Source organism: Syngnathus typhle, linkage group LG11 (assembly GCF_033458585.1).
Source record: "Syngnathus typhle isolate RoL2023-S1 ecotype Sweden linkage group LG11, RoL_Styp_1.0, whole genome shotgun sequence".
Lineage (NCBI taxonomy): Eukaryota > Metazoa > Chordata > Actinopteri > Syngnathiformes > Syngnathidae > Syngnathus > Syngnathus typhle.
Window position 1 is genome coordinate 3,688,381 of NC_083748.1, and position 25,593 is coordinate 3,713,973.

General features: G+C 43.8%; 2 protein-coding genes and 1 long non-coding RNA gene across 7 annotated transcripts in view; 1 reads left to right on the plus strand and 2 right to left on the minus strand.

The window, feature by feature from the left end:
• The window catches only part of ppp1r16b (protein phosphatase 1, regulatory subunit 16B), a 35,555-nt gene extending 29,912 nt beyond the window's left edge, over positions 1-5,643 (minus strand). The window contains exon 1 of one of the 2 annotated variants that reach the window (XM_061291791.1): positions 5,473-5,643. The gene's annotated coding sequence lies outside the window, so the exon portion shown is untranslated. Of the gene's footprint in view, positions 1-5,210; positions 5,420-5,472 lie in introns of those variants that run through there. The other variant, XM_061291794.1, reaches the window with a different exon arrangement.
• Positions 5,644-9,661: 4,018 nt separating this feature from the next.
• Positions 9,662-11,323, minus strand: LOC133162716 (uncharacterized). The gene is made up of 2 exons (XR_009716264.1): positions 10,520-11,323; positions 9,662-10,107 (listed from the first exon to the last, which is right to left on the minus strand). It is a non-coding gene; the product is annotated as an uncharacterized LOC133162716 (long non-coding RNA).
• Positions 11,324-13,303: 1,980 nt separating this feature from the next.
• LOC133162245 (rho GTPase-activating protein 40) lies at positions 13,304-25,020 on the plus strand. 4 transcript variants are annotated; one of them, XM_061291316.1, is made up of 16 exons: positions 14,342-15,071; positions 16,960-17,165; positions 17,822-18,039; positions 18,118-18,196; positions 18,284-18,405; positions 18,567-18,732; positions 19,018-19,109; positions 19,759-19,836; positions 19,912-20,071; positions 20,398-20,480; positions 21,310-21,516; positions 21,597-21,725; positions 21,887-22,038; positions 22,229-22,284; positions 22,636-22,790; positions 22,953-25,020. In XM_061291316.1, the coding sequence occupies exons 1-15, from the start codon at positions 14,950-14,952 to the stop codon at positions 22,740-22,742; spliced, it is 1,977 nt and encodes a 658-aa protein (XP_061147300.1). In that variant the 5' UTR covers positions 14,342-14,949; the 3' UTR covers positions 22,743-22,790; positions 22,953-25,020. The 4 variants fall into 4 exon arrangements, with proteins under 4 accessions (XP_061147302.1, XP_061147300.1, XP_061147298.1 ...); XM_061291318.1 differs by lacking the exon at positions 14,342-15,071 and adding an exon at positions 13,304-13,462 and having other exon boundaries at positions 22,636-25,020; XM_061291314.1 differs by having other exon boundaries at positions 14,343-15,071; positions 22,636-25,020.
• The last annotated feature ends 573 nt before the right edge of the window (positions 25,021-25,593 follow it).

The following is a 25,593-nucleotide window of genomic DNA, read 5'->3' on the forward strand; positions in this document are numbered from 1 at the left end:
TCATTAGCTTGTTAACGGACTGCAAAAGATGTGTTTAATCACTGTTTTTAACATGTATGAAATGAGTTAAAAGGCCCCCGTCTAATTTCTAAACCCCTAAAATACTGTGAGGTTAAAAAAAATGTTTCAAAGAGTGTGTGTGCCCGTGTGTGTTTATAAGGAAAAACATGCAGTAAAATGCTCCATTTGAGCAAAAGAACAAAACCACAAAACACACACACACACTTTGAGTGCAGCTTATCCCGGACCAGGCAGCACCAGGCACACGATCCACGTGATCCCTTTTAGGCCATCGGGTACAGATGCGAACCAGACATTAAATATGACTCAACATGAGAAAGAAATTTCCTGACAAATATCTCCAAACAAGCTCCTCACTTTCAACATGCTGCTGACCTTAGATCAAACCTTCTAATTCACTTATTGGTTATGTATGAAAATCCAAATTTGATAACAGCTTCATTGTCCTCTACAAATAGCAGCATAGTTCCAATACAAATACTCATTCATCCGGCACAATCATCAATAAAAGCGGAAACACAGATGGAAAATAAATAAATACAATGAAGTACACACACAACAAATTAAATTGCACAAGCGCAACTAATTGCCGCCATGGGCAAAGCATGTGGTTAGCGGAACGGGACTACACAATCATTTAACACAGCAACAGTTAAAACAGGAGCGAATATAACCTACTCCTCATTAAAAATATATATCCAATTGCCCAGAGGTGTTTCACCATAGTGGAGGTCTTTCATGGATTCAATGTAGCTCAACTTTCTTTTACTTATATGACGATGCCCTTCTTTATACTCGTTGAATCTGGTTATTTAAGGCACTCGTTATAAATTTAATGAAAGAAATATTACATGGGGTGCATCCTGTGTGGAGTTTGCATGTTCTCCCCATGCCTCTGTAGGTTTTCTCAGGGTGCTCTGGTTTCCTCGCACATTCCAAAGACATGCATAGTTGGCCAATTGACCAATCATACCTATAGACTAGTATGATTGCGAGCACAACCTGGAACTGGCAACCAGTTCAGGGTGTCCCCCGCCTACCACCCATAGTCAGCTGGGTTAGGCTCCAGCAGGACCGCGACCCTTGTGAGGATAAGCACCTTGGAAGATGAAGGAATAAAGATTGCATGTTCTTTATTACATAGGGAAAAGAAAGTCAATCTTCATATTTCAGTATAATCCCTGATAATCCATACGATACTGTCAACAATAAAAATCCAACAACCAGTCCAGTGAAAGCCCATTTGGAAAGTAAAGGCATGAGAAATATAAGAAAGAAAACAGAACTTCATTGACTTCATAGTAATGATAAAGATGCTATAATCAATTTGTAATGTCAGGTTACCACCCTGTCTTTTGCCTCTATGCTTGACGATGCAATGACTCAGCAAACAATTTCACACTCAATCAATTCTTAACGATTATGCCCATCCCAAACGTTGAGTGCGAAACTTCACACCCCCAACCCGACAATCCTGCATTCATGCAGATCTTTCACCAGCTCTCTTGATGTTCCAAACGGCAGGTTGCCAATGAAAGAACTCGATCCCCTCCATTGCATGCCTGAGGTGTTTAATTGAGACCAGTAACCAAAGGCAGATAAATCTGCGAAGAAAGGTGCCACTGAGTACCTGGGTAACACTTTGTCTTCAAAGTTCAATGACTGCGTTGCTATGGACATCAAGAGAGAATTCCGTGTGAAGAGAGACGAGAGCCTGCTCAGCTTCCTACAACAATGTGAGGAAAAAACCTTGACAATGCCCGACTCCCCCAGTCAAACACCTTCCTGAACAAGCCCTGAGATCACTTCCTCTTCAACAGAGCCACCCACTCGGTGGTTGGCTGAGCAGTTACGGTGTCAATGAATCGAAAAATACAACAAAAAAGCGGAAAATCTACACGAGGACATACGGAGACATATGACACATGGACATTAGCGATCATCCTTTAGGACAGCAGGGTATTGAAGCCAAGGCTGGTGGATTTATTCACCCAGCAGGTAGTCACTAGTACATCCTAACCACAGGGGAGGCCAGGCGCTGATCACCTCGGGTCCATATGCGGCCAAATACCTCAGATTCTACAACACTCCTAAAGCCAGCTTGTTTCGTTTTATCTTGCCACAAATCCAAAACTTACATCAATTTTATGACTTGATCCCACAGGAGGAAGTACAACCTACACACCACTAAATCAATGTGAGCGGAACAAGTACGGAGCTTTAGGAAACCGCGTCAACAGATAGCCATGGAAATGGAGTGGAGGGGGACCTCGATGTTGCCCCAATACCTGACCCCAAGAGTTGCCCATCGCTCTATCGAGACGGCAGATAAACCAGGCGATCAGAACACTGATCTAGTGTAATCGCTTTTTCCGCGGTAAGCGAGCGAACCGGTTTCGGGCACGGCTAAGTGAAGACGTCTTAATCGGCAGGAGGTCAAGGAGCGGCTTTACAAAAGTGAGGATGGGACTTCTGTGAGAAATGACCACATTTATTCCAGGAGCCTTAGGTCAAAGCCAATGTTTTGCTATGATTACGGCTGCATGGCTATCAATATTTAATGGGACACGGTCTAATCAGAGAACGGCTGAATAATGAGTTATGAGTTAGGGTTAAAGTACTTCTGGAGGCAGCGGAGCAGTGAGGACAGCTTAGAGGAATCTCATTTTGCTGATGCACAGCCACACGCTTGAACCTTTTCAAATGTGAGATGAAATGCTGCTTGTATAAGCATGGAAAAGGAAAACATATTTTCTTGAGCGTTTCAGCGGAAGAAAAGGCAACGCCCTTGCTCAGCAGGAACTGATCTTGGACACCAACCAATAACGTGAGGTTGCGGGTCATCAATGATGATTGATGACACCACTGGCCAGAATAGAGACCCGAACTTCCTCTGTCATGGTGAACAATGCAAAATGTAGATCCACCTCACGAAAACGAATACGTTACAATAGACATCATTGCCTGACACGTCTTGATCTAAAAGTGAAAATTGTTTTGAATGAGCTATACTTCGTTGTCATTGTCTCGTGAGCAGATGGTTTGTCTCCAAATGCCAGAGCTGATGGAACTCATTAAAAAAAGTTGGCATCCATATTTATTGCATTCTTTGATAACCACTCGTGCAACCCTACGCAAATGATCTCAGAGGAGATTTTTAAATCGTGCGGCAAGCATGTCCCTAAATTGAGCTAATAACAGAAATATGGCTGGACATGTAACCGCAAGATTTTGACCACAATAAATATGATATAGGACAGTTTACCGTCACACTACAGTTGCTGGATAAGCTAATGGTTGTTGTGTTTCTTCTACTACAATTACATTTTGCCCTGTGACACCATACTGCCTCTTGCAAGTCAGTCTTGGTACTACGACAACCATCTGGTTTTGAGGGGGGAGGACTCTTGCGATTGTTGGTGCAGATGTGTCTAGATGTCGGTCATCTGGAGTACACCACACACTATGAGAGCAGCAAAAACACACAAAAAAATGTCCTCCCATTCAGGTGATAATGTTTTCAGATGTTAAAAATGGTTACGAGTGTATCCTGCTTTAGTTTGCATCTAAAGTTTAATACCCAGTTGAGGACCAATATTTATTTTTTTTAAAGGCATGTGGTCCAGTTAAAAAGTTTCTCTGCTGTATGATAGAAAACACCGATGGTTACCTTCCCAATGATTCGGATATACCAACGTAAAACTGGCGTGTTTGGCAAACAGGTCTGTACGCAGTAGATAGACACATATACACATGAATGCATGTTGACAGGAGTGTCTCTGTAACCAGCAGCTGGTGAGGAACAGCAGTAGAAAGAGCACAGGACCGCCCGAGACCGCTCGGCACATCAAACATTTAAAGGCTGCCGCCGCCTCAGCAGCACCCACCAGCACAAGTAAGACAAACAGAGCCAATGATGTTTCCATTAGTGCGTGTGTGTGTATTGTGCGAGTGTTCGGAAAGGCAAGACCAACAGAGGAAAGCGAGGCTACCGCCAAATGGAACAGTTGTGATCGGTCATAGTATGTTTGATTAATAAGATCAGCATGCAGTTAATCAATAGCCATTCTAATTGACACATTAACAAGTCCATCTAGTCATACTGATCAATGAGTCAAGGCAGAGCTAATAATTTTGAAAAGGGGTGGGTAACCTTTGGCCTGCGGGCCATGTAAGGCCTGCAAAACCATTTAACCCTGCCTGCCATGCAATTCATGACCAAAGTCTTCCTAATTTCTCTTTTGAGAATCTTTTTCAACAGTTGTTTTTATGTCATGTGAATTTCATGTTTAAGTTGTATTTTCTACAAAAAAAAAAAAGAAATATTTCTCTCTGTATATGGTGACTCTAAATGAGTTTCACTTTTCGAATTCCTTTTTCAGTTGCCAGTAGAAATTATTGGGTGAGTCAATTATGATTTGTGAGTTTCCCATCAAACTGGATCATACATAATCATAACTCACCGACAGCACTCAGGTGGTGCATCGTGCAAATTCCCACGGGAAACAAATTGAAGAATTGCCTGAAATGAACAACAAATAAGCTGTACGCATCCATTTAAACATGAGCTGATATCTGTTCTATGTAGCCCTTGTTCTCATTAGGCTCTCAGATGAGCTGGAGCTGATCCCAATGAACTTTTGACAAGCAACGCGAAGTACCCTCCAGACTCGTCACCAAGTCACGCATCAGTGGACAATTTCAGAGTCCTCAGCCACCTTGGCGAGAAATGCTAGGGACACCCTGGACTGGTCACCGGTCAATCACAGAGCACATTTATATAGATAGAAAAACAACTATTGACACTCACCTATGCATGTACAATTCAAGAGTTTTTAGTTCTTGTCAACGTTTTGCAGAGTCCGCCCCGGACTGGTCACCAACCAGTGACAAAGGCACATAATATTTACACAAATGGAAGTTTAGTCTTAAATAACTGCAGATTTCAGAGACTCCGTTTTCCACTCATGCACAATTTAAAGTTTTCACAGTCCCTTTTTGTAGAATGTTGGAAGAAGCTGCAGCAAATTATATAGACTAAAAATGGAGAAAATTATCAAACGCCCTCCCCCCCAAAAAATAAAGTGCAGCAGATAAGTTAAAAAGCGCTAAAACGTAGCCGTCGGTGTCCCAGCAGCGGCAAAAGTCTAGAGCACCATGTGTACCGTAAGAACAGTGTAAAAACCCACCCGGGAAGGATGTCGAATCCTGCCCCGCTAATCTCTGACTGCCCCCCGCTTTACTGCATCCGAGGCGCCGTCCACGATCATCCAGGGTTCGGTGCACCTCTGGAAGCCGCTAAAAGTGAGCTAACTAGCAAAAAGTGATCCGCAGAGAAGACGAATTGAGAGAGAAAAAGAGTCCCGAAGAATGAGGCATGTCTCTCCCTCGAAAAGGAAATCCCTTGTCGTGCACTTCTGCAACACGTCCGGCCGGCTCGTCGCCACTCACCTCTGCCCGGGGACAGGCGCTCCAATGCGGGGAGAACGGCGGGTGAAGGATCGCTGGTTATCCGGCTCGCTTAAACTTGTCCCGTTATAGGGGAGATTCGCCGATCTTCTTAGCTATGCAGTGCGTGCGCGTGTGTTCAAAAAGTCAGTGTGCGTGTGTGTGCGTGTAGTTGGTCTTCTGGAGGGCGGGGCTAAGAGGAGGAGGATGGAGGCGCAGTGTGAGGCAGGGGTGCACTGAGGAAGCCCCCACCAGTTGAGCAGAAAAATGAATTGTTCTAGTTTCTTCGTTAAAAACGTCATTATTATTCGTTTTTTTCCCCTCTTCAATTCATTGGTTCATTTTGGCATCCAGTTCCAGGGAATGTTGTCCTTTTCTCATAAGGAAAGTTAAAAACTATAAATTGGCAGTGGGTTGTCTGTTACAAGGCGTTTGTTGTCTCATGTTATCTGTTTCATAGTGGGAATTCAACTTGATAATTGCATTTTGGGGTAAATTAGTTGCAACAGGGATGGGGGGAAAAAAAGCCACTAAACTGGCCCCACTGACCTTAAAACTAGTGTTGTGAGAATGTGGGTCAAGTCATAATGCTTGACAAAGTACGGTACTCGTTGGTACCCTCCCCACCGCTCCCTCTCCCTTTAACCCCAATCTTTCTGGTGCCGAGCATCAAGATTTGACTTGCTACATATTTTATGGATTTACACCCATGCAGCCTCCCTTGCCCCACTTCTTTTCGGACCAAAACCAAGGCTGTTGAGTCAGTTGAGAGTAGCACAAATAGATTAGATTCCTACAAACCGGTGAGAAAATAATCGATACTTTGTCTTCTCGTTTTTTCAGCATTCTTGGATCATAAATCCGCTAGGCATGCCTCCCTCTGTTGAGCCGGCGTCTCCTTTTTTTAATCTATCTCTGTCTCGGATAAGCGCCAACAGCGCTGCGTCTGTCTCTCCACAGTCAACTCCCACCATTAAGATATTAGCACGTCAACAATGATGGAGTATGCCCCCATCATCAAGTGCTTACTTTGTTTTGTAATCACTCTGGCTTTTATTTATCACTTTGCCTATTGTGTTTGAGTGTACGGCGTTGACAGACGGGACGGTCGCCACCGCCTCAAGTACAACAGCGGGTGCAGTCGAGGTCGACCGGCATCACCACCTGGTCCACTGCTGCTTCCACACGAGGCTGGCATCCTTCGCCGTCGCCGCTACATCTGGACCGGCACTTCCCCGATGGCTCACCCATCTCCTCTTTCTGGACTACCCCCGTCACCCCCACCTCCCGTACTGCCAACCTCAACAACCTCTGCTCCCGCCCCTCCTGCTCCTCCATCCATCTCCTTCGCACTGCTGACCTGTTATTAACTATAACCTATTGTCTCTTATTATTATTAGTATTATTACAACAAGATTCAATACAAGCAAAGGATGATTGCGTGCCAGAAATGACTGATCATTTAGTAATTAGTTTCTGGTATTATAGCTAGATAATTAGATGCTTATGAATTTTATCTATCAAAAGTACTCGTACTACTCGGAACATGGTATTGGTCATTACTAATAAATTGAATACTCGTATTGACATCGGTCTGTGAAAAAGTGGTATCGAAAAAAAATTAATTTCTCCTTTCCCCTTTTCAGGGCTGACAGGCCAAAAATCAAGGCAATTTCTGCAAACAAATGTTTGAACCATCGTAGCAAGAAATGATCCCTCCTGACAGAACACTGACGAGAAACATATTTTTAATATCATCCATCTTAATGCAGATGTTGTTGGAAATCAATATCAATAATTCTTCCTCACCATCCCAGACTAATTGCACACATTGAGATTGGGATTTTTACCCTGACAAAAACAAATCATCCCTGCTTTTTTTTTGTTTTTTATTGATAGTGGCATCATTGCAATGTTTTAACAATATTTCTATATTATAGTTAAGAACATCTACATGGGGTGATTAAATATGGTTACTTGTCAAAGTGTCTCGTCAACGTGGATAGTGTGTGGATAAATGAGTGTGTGATTAAGTGAGTCATAGAAATGCAAATGCAACAGATGCAAATGACAGTTCACTGAAATAAGACATTAAAAAGCCCTTTAAGCGGCACGTACGGCCCCCGACAGACAAGACAAGAACTTGGATGAAATAATTGCATTTATCTCTTAAGTACTCTCCTTCTGTTAGGTGATGGACAGTTTTGCACAAAAGCAAAGTGATGCCCCACACGCACTGCATTTAACCCAACTTTTTCCATTTCTCGCTTCAAGACGTCTGCAGTGCAAGTCTTCTTTATGAGCTCATAAAAAGCTTGTGATGTCTGAGCTCAGATGCAAGTTGCACATTTTTCACTTTGGTAAAAATGTACAGTTGATTAAGTTCCACTGCAATTTGGGGGCTTAATGTTTGTCTCTCTGTCTCTCTCTCCCTCCTTTTCTCCATACTTGTTTCTGTGAGGAATAACACCTGGCTTCTAAAGTACAGCCTGGAGGTCTGAACCTACTTTCAGAGGATTTGACACTAAAACCAATCATTTAGTGACTTATTTCTTTTGCATTGGCAGAAATATCAATAGCATCTCTATTCTCTCCTGGAGCTTCTTTTTCTCCTCGTCTCGCGTTATAAACCACCGACTTAATGGAGAAACACTGGAGAAGGATGCTGTTCCTCCTTTCATACTGGATTTCCTTTCCAAGTGCCTCCAAAAATTGTTAACACCGGTTAGTGTGAAAATGTAAAACACTATAATGAATAGTGAATATTTACTCAGTGCAACAATTCTACATAAAAAAAAAAAAAAAAAAGTACGCGTATGAATCTGAAAGGTCAGAGCTCCTTTTAGTGGCCACATGGGGCAATTGCAATTTTTTGGGGGAGTAAAATATGTCAAAACGTAATGAAAAAAAATCATAAGTATATTACAGTAGTGAAATGAAAAGAATTGTCAACTATATTGAAGTGTTGATTAGAAAGTAGGATCATTTGAAGTGTAATGCAGGCATGTGGACACTCAGTGGTGCTGCTGATGTACGGCAAAGAACCATACCTGATCACTTGTGGAAACTGCCACCACACACACACACACAACATAAAACCTGCTGATATTGCCATATTGTTATTATTATAAATATAATGCTGACTTTGAATATATTGCAAGAATAAATGCTAAAAGCCGAGTCAGCAGAATTTCAGATTGGACATTAAAGTTTAGCTGTTAACCATGGATAGTGTGCGAATCCAAATGTCAAAGGTTGGGTGGCTCCGTAAAACTGACTCATGTAAGAACGTAATTAAAACAATCGTTTAATTCCCTCGTTGGTCGTCACAGCAACCCGTGCTACTGCGCTTGCTGGGCAGCAATGTGCGTTGGCCCCTTCAAATGATGCCTAATCCCAAAGCAGGATATTTGAAAGCAGAGGTTAAAAATAGAAATGGCTTGTATAGCCCCTTTTGTCTGTGCGTTTATGTAATCATCAGTTCTGGTAAAGCTTTCCTCTTTGTGAACTAACGCGAGATTAATCCGACGCTAATCAAGTATTTGCTTACAAATGTGATTTGAATCTTTTTCTTGAAGACATTACGCCTTATTTCACAATATTTAGTGTTTCAAGTTTTTGACTGTATCATTGTTTCATCAAAATGACCGCACCTTATCTTTTTTGTCTTGTTGAAATTAGCCCATTCTAAGAAAAAGTATTAGGGCCAATGGCCAGTAAGATTTTCATTACTCTGAAAATCGTGTGTTAACCTTGCTAGCTCGCGCTAATCTGTGCCTCCAACAAAACTCACTGCACCTCCGTTTACCTATTGGATTTCTTATATTACAAGGTTAGAAGAAATCTCATGACATTACACGAGATGATGGTCCAGCTTTAGGGAGTGTGTCCAAAAGAGAAACCGAACGATCTGGCTCTGACATGATTATTATTATTACTAGTAAAAGTAAATTTTTGTGTGGCATTGTGGTTTTTCTTCTTCAACCAAGTCAGCATTTCATTAATAGCACTGAATTGTTTTCACATAGTTAGGTGCCAGGAGAGTGAGCAGCAGATGCCAGGCCCTTCTCCCAGCCTCTCCTAAAGCAGCTGAAGGCCTTAAGGAACTTAGCAATCCTGCTTAAAGCACACATGTCACAAGGTAAGCCCACCGCCATACAATTCCGCCGTCAACATTGCTCAGAATACAAAATGGAAAAACAGGACTTTTATTTCAAGGACTTCCAACAGCAGAAAATTGTCCAATTTGACTTTGTCACCCAGTTTGATGTCAGTACAGTTAATGCAAAACGATGTGAAAAATAGACAACCATTTTTTTTTAACATGCAGAGTGAAATTGGGTTTTGTTTTTTTGACTGCTTAGAAGGTGTAAAATTTTCAGCTTGACTACCTCTTAGTAACCTCATTCCGTGTCAGTACCGTTAATAAATGCCTCTTGTTTAGGGAGTTTGAAAATGGGCTTCTATCGCCATGGTAACAGAACAGCCAGACGAGTGGATATTAGCCCTTGCGAAGGGTCCCTGAGATGAAACAATAGCAGGAAGAGCGTGGGCTGCTTTAAGACCCTCTGCGACCTCTGCTGCTCTGTCTCTTCATCCATGTGTGTGCGCGTATATGTCTGGAATGAAGCGGGCGAGCTGAGAGGAGGGCAATGAAAACAAAAACAGGATGTCAGATCGGAGCACATTCTCCACCTTGACTGTGCGCAAGCAGACGAGATTCACTTAACAGGCCTTTATAAGCATGTCAGGAATGAACTCTGACTGACGTTGTCAACATTCGTCATGACATAAAGAGGAGACAAGCAAAAGATTAATTTTATCACGGCAGTACAGATGTCATTATCACAAATTAGGTTTAATGAGTTTGGGATATTGTCATTAGAGATGTTTGACTTCCGGTGAGGTTTTTTTTCCCCTTCATTCTAACGTTGAGCAACGTTTAATTTTTATTTCATGTTTAATATGTAAATAAGTGTGACGACGTCAGCTACCAGATGAGGGGTGGTGGTGGTGGTGGTGGAGTAAAGTCTCATTAGCATCACCTCACCATCATCAGGGAGGCCAGCAGAGTGACTGATCTCCACCTGTGCCATCTGTTGATCTCCAGGGCAAAGAAGAAGAGCAAAACTCCACACGGAGAAAGAGTTGAGCTTTCACACGCCTGAGATGGAGTCGCTGCTGATTCTTGAGGTAAGGAACTCTTTTGTGTCAGCTTACCTTTGCTAGCTTGTCTTTTCCTTTCAAAACGAAATCACAGCGTTTCTGGTTGCCGTGGTGACGGGCTTTCGATTTCCTGTTTGTGTCTGCTTGTTGGCAAGCTTGCAATCGTGATATTACTAAAAAAATAAAAGTTTTCAACCGAGGCCATCATTTCTGAGCGTGAAGCGTTTCAGCCTTGACACATTTGGATAATTTGACAGTTGTAATGAAAACGATAATAACTAGATGTCACGGTGGCATAACTGTGTTCTGTTGTTGGATCATGTCCCAGCCCTTCAGCGCTCTTTTCTCCTATCTAAGGTTGTGCAGGTGAGGCCCAAGGCGAGGCAAAATATCTGCGGCTTGTAAGAACATACCTTATGTCAAAGTTCCCAACTTAAATAAATCACTTCTTCAATTTATAAATATGCACCTGGCAAAGTTTTGCGCGATTGCCCCGTCACTTTTAACACCTGAAGCTGCTAAAAAAAAAATTTCCTCAGAACAAATTTGCATTAATTAATCAGCCAGCCTTAGTAGCTAGAAACCAAATAATAAATAAATATATTGCCATGTTTACTTGGCTAGATACTTGGCTCATTTTATGTGAGCTAACTGTGGAGGAAAGTTATTGCATGTTGCTATTCATCAGGTGAGCTCTCACGAATGTGTCTAGTTTATAGGTTTTTGTCTGCCTAGTGGCTTTTGTTTTGAATACACAGCGATGATTAAAGCTTTGCTCGACTCGTTCCCCGAACCAGTTGAGCGTCACTGTAATGAATTAATGAGCCACCATGAATGATGCCATTGATAGTTGGTGAGAACGCCCATGTTCCTGTTTTTCAAATGGAAAGCTTTCATTTTCTAGATGGATGCATCTTGTCTTTACTTCCTTGAGCAATCCCCGTAACACAATTGCAAGTTTGCTACAATACGATACGTCATTCCAAGGCAACCCCCCCCCCCCCCCCTATAATTTCGTACACTGGGAAAAGTGCAGAGTCATGAAATAACCCAGTTGAATTTTTTGCATTATCTGCCACGGTGCCACCCCGTTCTTGTTGTCTTTAGCCGCCGCTCTTATCCTCCTCTGTCACCATGTCACTCTTATCCATTTCCCCGACTTTTCTCCTGCTTTGCACGGTGTGCTCCACTTTCCTGTCGCCGCCCACATCCTTGACCGCACGTGGCCCATTTGCAACGATCTGGATGAACGGGGCACGAGGCTGATCTGGCTGTCACATGCCATCCGCGGGGTCACGCACAAACGTGCCGTGACCTCCTGGAGCACTCTCTCCTCCTGTCGTGAGCTAAGCGTGTTTGTCAGAGAAGGCGAGTAAGGTCTCGGCTTAAGAGGGAGGGAGCCTTGTCTTGTCAGGTATGCCCTCACCGAGCAAGAACGGACGCATTCTTTTTGACACGTCAAGGTCTTGCCAGGCAGAAAGCTGCGTGGAAATTCACGCTGGAAAATGGTTGTTGTGGACAGTGGTGAAAGGTTTACACAAAGTGCTGTTGAGGAACGCTAAATCCTCAAGCAGATTCTCGTGTTTGCGGTAATCTGTGTTGATCTGGTTAGACACAAAGTCCAAGAGGCGACTGGGAAAATCACCAATAAGTTGAGAGTTAGCAACACACCACGACGTGTCTGCGGGTCTGCGCTCCCAGCCCGATGACCCTTCTGATCCGAATGCTTAACACGTCTGCCTCACAGTTTTGAGGTTTGGGATTTGAAGTTTAGGTTGTGCCTTCCCGTGCCTGGTCATGTCTGCTTCACAGGTCTGAGGTACTCTGGCTTCCTTACAAATCCCCCAAACATGCGTGCTATCTTAATTGAAGACTAAATTGTCCATAAATGTGGTTTGTCGATAATGCCATTAACTGGCGACCAATATTATTGATGACGTCATGCATTATGCGTCTACGACCTCCCGTGATTCTTTTTTTCTCCCCCAAACAACAGTGTTATTTATATCCCTGAGCTGCTTGCATGCTTTTGCATTTCTTAAGTAACACGCCGTGTTTCAAAGTTCAATCCACACTTTTAATCTCTTGCAAAGGTCTTGACAGATTTAGATAATTTTGGGTACAATTGTAGCTGAATTATTGTTAAATTTTCAATGCCATAGTGATTCTATTGTCACAGATTACACAACACTACACACCTGTGAAACCAGACAAGGAGAGTTCGTAAAAAATTAAAATACAGAAAAATATACATTTAAAATTTAATTATATAAAAATATTTTGGGGAATTCAATATAGGGCATATTCATCGATTCAACACAAAACAAAAATAGTATTTACATTTTTACTTTGCGCCAACTTTTTTGTTTTCTGTCCACCTGTGTTGTTAATAAGTGACATCACCACCATAAGGACAAAAGAGCAGAGATCAAGTTTCACATAAGTCCAAGCAGTTTCTACACATCAGTGTTCAGTAAACCATTCAATATAATAAGTGAACTAGTTGCCGCCGAAACCAAACAACAAAATTTTATCCACCCAGCTGGCTGGGACGGGACGGGACGGTGGTGCAGCTGTCCATTGAAGCGGTCTGCACCTCACGCAGACCCCCTTCCTTCCACAGGATGCGACGTAATACGCGCGCGTGGAAGCACCCGGGCCGTCCTTGTTCTAGCGATGTGTTTGCTCGCTGAAGCGAGTGCAAGGAAACAGTTTGCTGCTTCCTCCAGTTTGGTGGGGGGACCATCAGCGGGATGCCGTGGGGGAGAGGCGCCTCGGTGGCCCTGCTCCTGCTCTCGGCCCGAGGCATCGGGCGGGCCAAGGCCAGGTAGGATCGGACTCGGTGGTCCTAGTATTAAACTTGAAGATTTGGGAAGAAGCGAGTGAGTGGAAGCATGTTTTTAGTATCAGTCTCCAAATCCTTGTCAAGCATGCGTGAGTGGCTTGTTACATTCTGTAAAGGTTAAGGAGCTTGAAGTGGAATTCCTCCACAAGGATTAAACCTGGTCTTGCTTTCGACATGGGCACCTTTTCTTTTTTCCAGCCGATTACTTTATTCCTTGACAGAGCCAAGCCGGGGTTACTTTGTGTTATTAGTGCTATCAAGTCAACTCCATCGGCAACAAAAAAAAACACTTTTGACATTCTGTCCATTGTTTTCTGCCCACAGCTGTAGTTTCCTGTTCAAGGCACTTCAAATCAAAATAATATTAATGATGTGACATTTTCACTAGTCGCTGTTGTTGGCAATCAAAAAGAATGTAAGACAGGTTCCCAACACAATTGTTAGCTAGTTCTGCAAAATCATAAGACAGGAAGAGCTCAATACCACAAATAAGGAAGTTTTTTTCAGTGAATATATAGGGAGCGCTTCCACAGGGGGTGAAAAGGCAGATTTTTGCCAATTTTTTGGAGGGAAACTAAAAATATTTGAACATTCTATGTTTGAGCTTAAATTTTTTACTCTACATTCATGCAAAAGCTGCACTGCAGGTTTCAGTGGAATACATCACAGTGCTGGAATTGTTTATTTGGCTTGTGTTGCGCCACACTCAGCCACGTTATACAGAAATTATGTCAAGATGAAAATATGCAAGTTCAAAAGGGGAAAATTTCTTACTGCTTTTGACTTGTTCAAGCGTATGTAGTGTTGTGATTTTATTATTATTATATATATATTTTTTAATTTTACACTTTTGGCAGATGATTTGCTAAATGTTTGCCAATTTGTGACAGACCTGTTGCGCATGAGTAAAGTGCCTTTTCGTCCCATTTTTTACCTTACAAACCCAGGTATCCATGCTGGGAACTAAGTCATCAGCTACGTCATTGTTAAGCAATGAACACCCACACGCTCGCTTTGATTCACTTAAAACAGACTGTTTTAGAGACAATTGTTTTAAAGAGGCTCATTTTTTGGAAATTAATCAGTCATTAAAGCACAAAGAGAGCAAAGGCTCATTGTTGGACACTAAGGTAACAAAGGGCCCAAAAATATGTTCCCCAGGACTGAGCAGTAGATAACTCCAATTACAGTCTGCTTTAGTGTATTTTCATTAAAAGGTCGATTCTTTCACGATTATCTTGTGACGCCTAGCAGGGGCGTGTCACCTTAGCTAGGTCAGGTGAGAACCATGCTTTCACATTCAAGGCGTCGCCCCTCCCATATGGCATTCAAGCCTGCTCCCACACCTCCTCACAAAAGAGTCTTACCAGACCTTCCTGTTGCCATCCAGGACAGCAATTCAAACACCCTCATATGTTGTGTTCTTTAACCGTACTCCTTAATTCCTGGATTATTTTGGCGCCGTGAACATGGGAGGCAGGGAGGAGGTCATGGTGACCAGGGGACAAGAGCCCACCGTGCAGTTTTCACGATGGAAACCGACGAGAGTCAGAATCTTAAAGACACGAAAAGTACACAGCAAGAAATCCAGGTAGGAACCCTGCAAAAGTCAAGTCGGAACTTTTCTTACGTCATTAAACTTGTTTTCTATGAGGATAAGTAACACTTTCCTTGCATTGATTGAATTACAACTTGATTAGTTTGTCTCTTTTGAACATCGGGTTGGAAAGGGTATAAATCACTTTATTTGCTACAGCACCTTTTTTTTTTTTCTAAACAGTTAACACGTAGCAGATGAGCCAGCGTTGCTTAATCAACAGAAAATGGGTACTTGAGCACTTTTTTCCCCAAGCAAATAACGCTTCTAAATAACTCGCACGTTAAATCTAAAAGCGCTCACATTCCGAGCATTCCACTCTGACAAATTACAGCATTTTGTGCGGCAGATGAGACAAATGGGTTGATTAATTAGCAGGAAATAGGCAATTTAGCACTTGCAAAAAACGGGTGAGCAGTGAGGCGGTTAATGAGAAAAGCTCATTGTTGCTCTCGCCTGTGCTGATTCACTACTTGTGTGCTTTTTAAAAAGAAGTCAATCAATAACTTGGTGTACTTTTGATCTGACAATCTGGCCTTCATCTCACTCGCCTTTGTCTTTTGGTATTAGAGCTTGTCTTTGTTTAGATAGGCTTGTCAAGAACATTGCGGTCACGGCTACATTATGTTGCCCGGCTCGGGATTGGCGATTTGATTTGTGCTTTTTTGGAATGTGACTGAGCCACACGGGCGTGGTGGCTCATCTGGTCACATCCTGTGTCTCTGCCTTACTTGTCTGGCATGCTTCTGGAAACTCTCAAAAGAAATTTGCATAGTGGTGTATTTTATTTTATTTTTTTTAATTCCTAAAAAGTGAATTTGATATTGTTGTAAGCCACCGTGACATGCGTAATTTTATGATTAACGCTTGGCTAAAGTACAGAAAACCAAAAAAAGACAAATATATTCATTTAAAATGAATGATTGAACCTGTACAGAGAAATACACACATTGGGGTTTTTTTTTAAACTCGCATTTGCATAAAAAAAACATTTCTGTAGTGATGCCCAAAAGTGAATTATGACTCACCTTATTGCAGTTTTGCATGTGACCATAAAAAGACTTTGTAATGTGTTGCGTCAAATGATAATTATAGCCAAGCAATCAGTTCTGAAGGAATAAATGCAAACATATTGATCTTAAAAGTTGAATACAACTGAACTTCACTAATGAAACCGAAAATAAAAAAAATAAAAATATATATTTATTTATTTATTTATTTAGGGCGGCTCGGTGTCGCACTGGGTAGAACGTCCGCCTCACAGTTAGGAGGGTGCGGGTTCGATTCCACCTCCGGCCCTCCCTGTGTGAAGTTTGCATGTTCTCCCCGGGCCCGCGTGAGGTTTCTCCGGGCATTTCGGTTTCCTCCCGCATCCCAAAAACATGCTTGGTAGGCCGATTGAGCACTCCAAATTGTCCCTAGGTGTGAGTGCGAGTGCGTATGGTTGTTTGTCTCTGTGTGCCCTGCGATTGGCTGGCAACCGGTTCAGGGTGTCCCCCGCCTACTGCCCGATGACGGCTGTGATAGGCTCCGGCACGCCCGCGACCCCCGTGGGGACTAAGTGGTACAGAAAATGGATAGATGGATATATTTATTTATATTAATTAAACAGCGTTGGAGTTACAGTTACGTTCTTACAGTGACATCTAGTGGTGGTTTTACATCACCAAGCTACTTTTGGCAGGAACAATAGACACCCGCCCTCCCCTTCGCCTTCTCCTCTCCATCTCTCCATCCCGCTTCTTTTGTCTCTCCATCTTCGTGCCGGCTCCTCCGTCCATCTTCCCCGCCCCACCCCCGCAGTCTTCGCCCCTCGCCTCCAGCGTCCTTTTGTTTGCATGCACGCCTGTGATTTCTTCCCGTGTGTGTATGTCTGCGCCAGAGATCCCAGCCCCACCGAGATGAGCGCGGAGCCCTGGGCCAGCCTGCAGGACCCAGCTGCCGCTGAGCACAGCGCACACACGCCGCCGCCCTCGCCGCGCTCCCAGGACCTGAAATCCTTCTGGGAAAACGAAGTGGAGAACATCCGACTGGGAGGTGGCCTCGCGGAGCCTGATAGCTTCCGCAGGGATTCCCGACAATCGGAAGGTAAAAGTGGTCATTCAAGTAGCCTTTTGCTTTCTCACTGCTCAAATGATGCTTTTGCCATGGCAACATATCAGCTTTCAGAGGAGAACACATTACCATGACGACACGCAATCGGTGGCCAAGAGGGCTGATTTGTATTGACATCAATTTCATTGTGTTCACCCAATGATCTGACTGCCCTTTAATCAGCTCATATTGTTGTGATGATGGGGCTCCTTGTTGGCTTTAAGTCATCAATTGGAGATTTAAAAAAAGAAAAAGGTCCTCATGAAGCTTTAAGATGCCACATGCAGCATGGTCACATGACTGCCTTTGTGTAAAATGCCTTACGTTTGATATCGTAACAAAAGCCCTTCACACGTGTGTTTTGAGTTTATTCAAGACGGTGACGCCACACGAGCATTCTTACAGAAAGGAGCTTGGTCAGAAGGTATTTGTGTCCTCCGACCTGCAAACAAAGCTAATGTTAGCTCATGCTGTATTGTATTAGCAGGCAAATGAAGCAATAGCATCAATGGGGCGTATACTGTGATCCGTATACTTACTCAAGATTTTTAGCTATGTTCCTCTCAGGGTCATATATGCACATAGTTACTGCACCCCTGGATGTTTTGGAAATGTTGTCCAATGTATGTCCGTGTGTGTGTCCATGTCAGAGGGGGAACAAGAGGAGTGGTGGCTGAACGATGCCGGTCTATCCCCCCTCATCAGCGAGGACAGCGCGGATTTGGATGGCGGGCTTCTGTCCACGCTAACGCCGGCGCAGTCCGAGGCAGTCCAGCGCAGAGTTAATACCTACACCATGTCCCTACGCAAGAGGAACAAAACGGCTCCGCGCCACGTACGCGACATCTTCGACACGCCTATCCGTCAGGTGAGCCTCACGCATGTCCTAAGGAAGCTTTTTCCACAGCAACACTTTCTGTATTTCCTGATAAATACTTTTCTCCAGCAGGGATTTTCCGAGTCTCAGCATAGTGAAGAACTGACCCAGAACACGAGGGCATCAGTCTCCAAAAGCTCACGCTCAGGTGAGGCCTTGACAAAGGAAAGTTGTCAGTCAGTTGTGGTACCGCATGCGTTTATTTATATCTCTGAACGTTGCGTTCCTCGTCCAGCTCCCACGGAGGTTTTCTACACCGAAGTGGCTTATTGTGAACAGGCCAACGCCGCCTTGTTCAATCGGGCCCGAATGTCTCCCAACAATATCCAGCAGAGGAAGGAGGACGCGACCTTACCTGTAAGCATCCAACCCTTTGGCGCTGGCTGGTATCAGCGACAATGTCTGCCTTCTCCCACACTATATATTTGGCCACATGCCAAGGTTGTATTTTCACCCAACCATTTTTTTTCTTACTTGTTCCTCTTCCAACCAATTGTCTCGCCGCCAATCCCCACCAGCGGTTAATCTGCTGCAAGTGCCGCCTGGGAGTCACTCGAATTCAAGACTTGTCTCACGCTGACATGAAGAAAGTGCGCCAGTTGGCTCTCATCGATATGACGGCGCTGTGCGACCTCTTCGGCCTGGAGGTGAAGCGGCACAAGACGGCTAAGAGGAAAATGTCAGGTATGGCGTCTCACGTGCACACACACACAGAAAAAAGGTGGAAGGTTATAAATAGGTGAGAACAGATGAGAAATAGTTTCCATGGTTTGTTTGTCAGGCTGCCAACATAACTAGGGCAGGACAACATAGTTCTTCAGCTTCCTGCATGGTGACTTAGTAACTATGGCGTCATTGTATAGAGTATGTAAACAAGCCTTCACATAAGAATTTTATTGATAAGCTACCGTTGATAGAATTTGACTTGATGGAATTAAAACTAATGAGCACATAAACATGTCGTCTCAGAGAGCCCGTTGTTCGGCGTGCCGCTGGCCACGTTGCTTGAGAACGACCAGAAAGTCAAGATGGCGACAACCACTCCTCTCTTCCTGCAAGAGGTAAGACAGCACGTGTTGTATAATGCGTGCGTGTGCACGTTTTGAGCTGAGCTGTTTTTAGACTCTTTGGTGCTCTTTAATATTTCTGATGTACAGGACAATACAGCTTATTATCCAAAAGAATTTGTAGGCGTTATTGTAAGGTACAATGTTAAAAAAATGACCATGCTGTGTAATTGCAATGGCAGGTAGGGCTGGTGTGTTATTAAAAAGGGAAGGGCACATTGGAGGAATTCTGATCCAATGATAATTTGGGTTGACAGGTAGCAGAGGTTGATTAAATGTACTGTACGTTGCAAGCAACGCTCCAAATAATTTTTGGTGAAATTAGCTTTTTGGAATTAGGGGGGAGGGAAATAGATTTGCCTCTGGAGGACAAATTATTGTTTGTACCTTTTCTAGATGCAGAAAGTGTTTTATATATATATATAATATATATTTTATACAAGCGAACGTCAAAAGTTAAAACGTATTGTGTGCCGTGCCAATTTCCAGCTAAAAATACCGTGTCTTCTTTTTTCGTGGTAATGATGCCTCACCTTTTTTGGGTTGGTTTTGTAAGACAACACCCTGAATGCAGCAGCAGTGCTGAGCAAAGGTGACTTTGTCTGCTCAGATCAAATCATTTCTACTTGCTTGTCTCTGTCAGATATTAACCTTCCTGGAGAAGAGGGGAGTGGATTCCGAGGGGATCCTGCGGGTTCCAGGATCTATGTCCAGAATCAAGGTATTCAATTGGAGTAGCAAAAGCCAAACCAAAGAACTCTTGAGAATGTTCTCAAAGTATGTTCTCTGCCCTCAGTTGCTGCAACAGAACCTGGAGGCCAACTTCTATACAGGCCAGGTCAAATGGGAGGAAGTGAGTCCCAACGACGCCGCCGCGCTTCTCAAGAAATTCATCCGAGAGCTCCCCGCTCCTCTGCTCACCGCTGAGTACCTCAACACCTTTAGCGCCGTCAGAGGTCAGTAGAAGACACTTTTTATAGCTCCGTATGTTGCTCCATTTTCACATCCTCTAGAGCGGTGTGGCACTCATCTGTTTTGATCTATTTGAATAAAACATGGTTCAATATGAGGATCGTCTGATTAATGGCTCACTGATGGTGAGGAAGTTGACGCGTGGTGATAAACGGCGTGAGCCAACATAGACAATAGCTAATGGCCCCTGTCACATCGCCATCCATCTTGGGACATCCTATTACGCCTCCGCAAGCACAGAGGAAATGAGTGTGTGTGCGTGACACGTATGTCTTCAGACTGTCTCACCTTTGCTTTGTGCTTCTACCAGACATCACCGAGCTCAAGCAGAAACTTCACGTGCTGAACCTCCTTATTCTCTTGCTGCCAGAAGCCAACAGGAACACTCTGAAGGTACACGAGCAAACACACGCACACACTTGACTGCATATTTATTACATGAGACAGAAAAATGAATCACATAGTGATAGTTTTGGGAACAAGACGTGTGGGGTTTTTTTTTGCCAAGCCTTAGATTCCAGTGGTTGCCTGGCAACCGCTCTTGAAGCTTTCATAACAGCTAATTGTGTGGTTGCACTTGTGTTTAACACCAAAATTACAAACAAGGCAAGGAAGCTTTTAGTAGTGAAAGTGGGTGAAGCACACACACACTGGCATCTTTTATCATGCAAATAGATGGACGGGCATGTGGTAAACTCTCACCCTGAACCAAACACGCACTTGTATTGCCAAATCTGTGAAGCGACTAAATGGAGATTACCGTCAGACGATCAAAGAGGAGCATGTGATGCACCTGCAGAACATGAGCAGCTGCCCTCACCCTTCCACAATTTATTGTTTTGCCGTCCCAACTGTCACTTTGCAGTTTCATGACTCATCTCAATCATGAGTTGAAACAGTGCTCCTATTGGATGAAAATAGATTTTGTATTATTAAACAACAATTTGAGGTGCATGGTTTTTTTTGTCCGCTTGGGGTCGCCATACTCACTTTCCTCCCTGAAGCAATGTAGCCGTGGCATATGGACTCAATCCCAGTACATAAAACAAAGTCTATCAAAGATATACTTGCTCTATTTTGGCATGTAATAACACCTTATTGGATGAGCTTGAGCAGAATTTGCGACTTGATAAAATCCCGCTTAAATCTTGTGCAGTCCACGTGCACCTGAACAATTTGTTGATGATGCTTCATTTGTGCCTTTCTTCGTGTTTCACTGAAGGCCCTGTTGGAGTTTCTCAGCAAGGTGGTGTCCCAAGAGAAGAGGAACAGGATGAACCTGTGGGCCGTGGCAACTATCATGGCTCCCAACCTGTTCCTCCACAAGGCCGTGCCCAGCAGGCTGACCGAGGGGGCCGAGAAAGGGCTAGTGGAGAAGGCCGCTGATGTCATGAGACTGCTCATCCACTACCAGGACCTGCTTTGGACGGTGCGCGGGCGCCCACCGCTTTTTACCAAGAGTTTTTCGTCGATGTGTATTCTGAGCTTTGATGTCTTCGCTCCCCACAGATTCCAATTTTTGTCATGAACCAAGTGCGCAAGCTGAACGAGAATAACACCCGGCGCTACCACTTCAAGAACCTGCTGAGGAAGAGCCATACCGAGAGCAAGGAAAAACCTGAGAAAAATACCTCAGAGGTGAGCTTCCACAAATCCACAAATTGCGGATTCGCCTATCGGCACATTTATTTATTCATTCATTCCAATGTGAGCCTACAATCCAAATTGAAACAGCAGATCTGGTTCAACTTGGTGTTTCGAAGTCTTTTTTTAAAAGAATGCGGTCCTGCTCTCTGCAGGCATGCCGTAGGGTGAAGATCTACGTTGGGGACCAGTTTAGCGCCTGCATGGACTTCCAGATCAACAAGGATTTGCGAGCGTCCGACCTGCTGACCCACTTTTACCAGCAGTTCATTCTCGGACCTGAAACTGGGAAGGGCCAACGCCGAAGGTACATTGCAAGTCCTCGACTTGAAAAGGAAACAAAAAATCTCAAAGGGCTTTAATACGGAGAACAATGGTCATGACTGGAACAGTGGAAAATGTCAATAAATGTCAATAAACCTGAGGGATGTAGTTCACCAAAAAGACCATTCAGAGCTTTAAAGGTATAACAGAAACACATGTTGTTTTCTTTACAGGAATGGCTCCGTGTCCTACTCGGAGTGCACCCTGTACGAAGTGGGAGGGAACATCGGTAAGTGCTTGATGCCGTCCGTCCTCTGCACCATTTGCACGACTTTCTGCCCACTGAGTTGATAGCGCTGGCGGGCTCTTATGTAACCCAGCGTGCACTCAATCAAAACACACAAATGCTAACGCTGCATACACTCATGCATTCACAGGAGAGCGTTAATACCCACTCGCCTGTGCCTCAGTTGCACATGCGAGCTCAAAATGGCCGAAAGCTATTCTCCATCTGGGAAAACTGTAATTTGCCAACTTCGCCACTAGGCGGCACAATGACACTCTTAATGAAGCAATCGCTTTCATCCATTCTGTATTGGAATGCAGTAATGTGGATGCGATTTTGGTCTGCTTCCTTTAGGTGAGCACCGCCTGGACCCCGACACATACCTACTGGATTTGTACAACAGCAACTCCGGAGGGGAGTGGGTCCTCAAGATGAAGCCCCACACCAATAAAAGCTTGTGAAAGGATGAACTCAAGAAGACCGAAGGAAGAGTCAGAGGCCATTTCATGGTGAGAGCAACACGGCAGAAGCATCCAGATGGAGGACAGATGAACACTCACTCTGCCTTGAGCAAAATAGTCCAAAAAAAAAATCCATGCTCACCCTCTCCACCTCCATGCTTCTGCATCTCTCCTTCTCTTTTGGACATGACTCATTATTTCCTGCTGAAGGACCCGCTGCTCCATTGACAGCAGTGAGAGAGAGCAAAAGAGGATCCCTGGGCAGTTTTGGTGCGCCATCGTTTCTCTCCAGCAGTCATCGCCAGTCGAGAACGAGCAGATGGCCCCGCAGATCACCTCTGGCTATACAACCCCCCCCTTCTGCCACCACCTCCCCCGCCCCATCGGCAGTCTGACACACACAAGCTTTTATGTGTGCACTTTATTGCGAGAAAGTTGAAGTTCAACCCTGCTCATACTCATACAATGGTTCAGTGCCTTGCTCAAAGGGAAGAGAACAAGCAAATCGTCCTGACCGCCCAATTTTCTTTTATCCAATCATCTGTAAAAAAAAAAAAAAAAAAAAAAAAAAAAAAAAAAAAAGTATTTTAGAGGTCGCCAACATGACCCGTCAAAATTCACTCAGGATGAAAAAAAAGTGGGCTAAAAAATGTCCAAAGTTGGGTAAAAATATCCCTGAGGCTATTTAACTAATGGACATGAAATTGGGTAGACATGCCTAACAAGCGTAATTCATTCACCCTGTTGAGATTTTTTTTCAATTTACCCCCTGAAGCCAGTTTGTTCCATCACAAGGACACCCACAAAAAGTCTCAAGATCCCATGTCTGAAATAATATGGAAAAAGTCAGCCATTTTGGTTTCAAGCAACCATTTTAGGGTCACTATGAGTTCTTCAGCAACAAGTTTTTTGTTTTTTTTTATTGCTGCCTAATTTAAACCGCCAGACTGCCGGGTGAGACTAAATCAAAAAAAGTTTGACTCGCTAAAACACCAAACTCTTGGGTCATTTTCTCAGGGCCACAAACGTCTTAATATGTCAGTGAGTGCGTGATGAAGGTCTTGCCCTGAAGACATACACACTACGGAGTCCTCCATCTGGTGCCCTTACAGATCAATTGCTTCTGTAGGCTATACGCTGCTGGCACCCTGCAAAAACTGACCCGAAGTGTATCTTAACCACTTGGACGTGTTGAATGATTTCTGTGGCAGAAAATGGACATCAATGAAATCGATTGGCTACATGCTCCCCCCCCTTTTGACAGTCCAGAACATTTCTCCTCCTTCTAGCCTGCCTCTTATTCCAGTGTGCCCTTTAAAAAAAAAAAAAGACTGTGATGCACTGATGGATATCTTATCAGAGCTGCCTTGTGGTCTCGTGGGCTTTGCAAAGAACATCAATGGACTTCCTAACCTGTGTATTGAAAGGACATTTTTGAAGTCAAACGGTGTCACCTCCTCAAGGACTCATGGTGAAGCTGGTCTTCATTTTTTTTTTTAACTGGAGGAGGAGGGTTACTATGGGATGTTTATTTATATGAATGTGAAGGCATAGTCGAGTGCGTGTTTGTGATGCAAGCCATTCATTTACTTCAATTTTCCATGTAAATAGTTGTCACGCTCTTACTACATTTTGCACCCAGGTGTGTGTGTGTTTGTGTGGCCGCCATGTTGATGTGGCGCCGCCATTTTGTGTCTTTCACGTACACACGAGCAACGTCCATCATCGCCCGGCTCGCCAACTCGCGGTCATCTGGACCGTAGTGTGGCGTATTGGCTGCCGGGCGCATGCATCACAGGCGTCGCATCTCTCCGATAAAGGGGAAGGCTAATAAATGGCTGTTATAAATTCAGGACTCCATGACAGCAGTGTGCATGTGTGTGTGCGTGCGTGTGTGTGATGAGCTTCATCACATGGACACAGTTGAGCGAGCGCGTACAAAAGCGAGCTGATGGAGCGGCCTTCTGCTGACAATCAAGAGAAGTAGGTCACCTCTGAGGCGCCCTCCCACAGGGTCCCACGCCAGGTCATCTTACGCCACGCCACGCCCTCTGCTTGACGCTGCGTCTATTTGTACGCCACGCCCGTGTGTGCATGCAGAGGGTTTTCGGTTTACGATGCTACCCGCATGCATACGAGGTTAGGAACAGTGCGTGCTGAAGTACGTAATTTTTAGTTTGATGGTTTTATAGTTACGTCTAATATAAAATAATTGCTTTGGTCAGTGTAACAGCAAAAAAAAATGCTAAGCTGCCATCAATAAACCTCCCTAATTTTATTCGTGTTTGACTGTTTTATATCTATGGCCTTCCATGTTTTTTAATACACATTTACTGTCATGACTTCACCATGATTGTCAGGCTAGGTTCGTGAAAGAAAAATGCAACATTTCCATTAAGGTGAGGTTTCCCAGTGCAATAACGTTTCATGTTTGTGCCTAGTCAATTAGAATTTTACAAATTGAGTTACATTGCAGCCATAAGAATGCAACACCGACGTAAATCAAGAACCCCTTTCAGGATGTGTGTGCGCCATGTTAAAAACCTTCCGAATGTATATTTATGACCTTGTGTGTTTTAAATACAAAAAAATAGAATTAGATTTTTTTTTTTTTCTAGTCAATAAATGTGAAACTGATGTGACGGTCGTATGATGTATTTTTCAATATGGCTTAATGGCAATGCACACAGAGAGATGGAATCAGCACAGAAGAGGATTCATCAAGCGTATCTGCACGTCACACAGTTGCATGTGAAGTGTGGCGCCTTTCTAATCAATACACAGATTAAGTGTGTGTGTGTGTGCGTGTGTGTGTGTGTGTGTGTGTGTGTGTGTGTGTGTGTGCCTACAC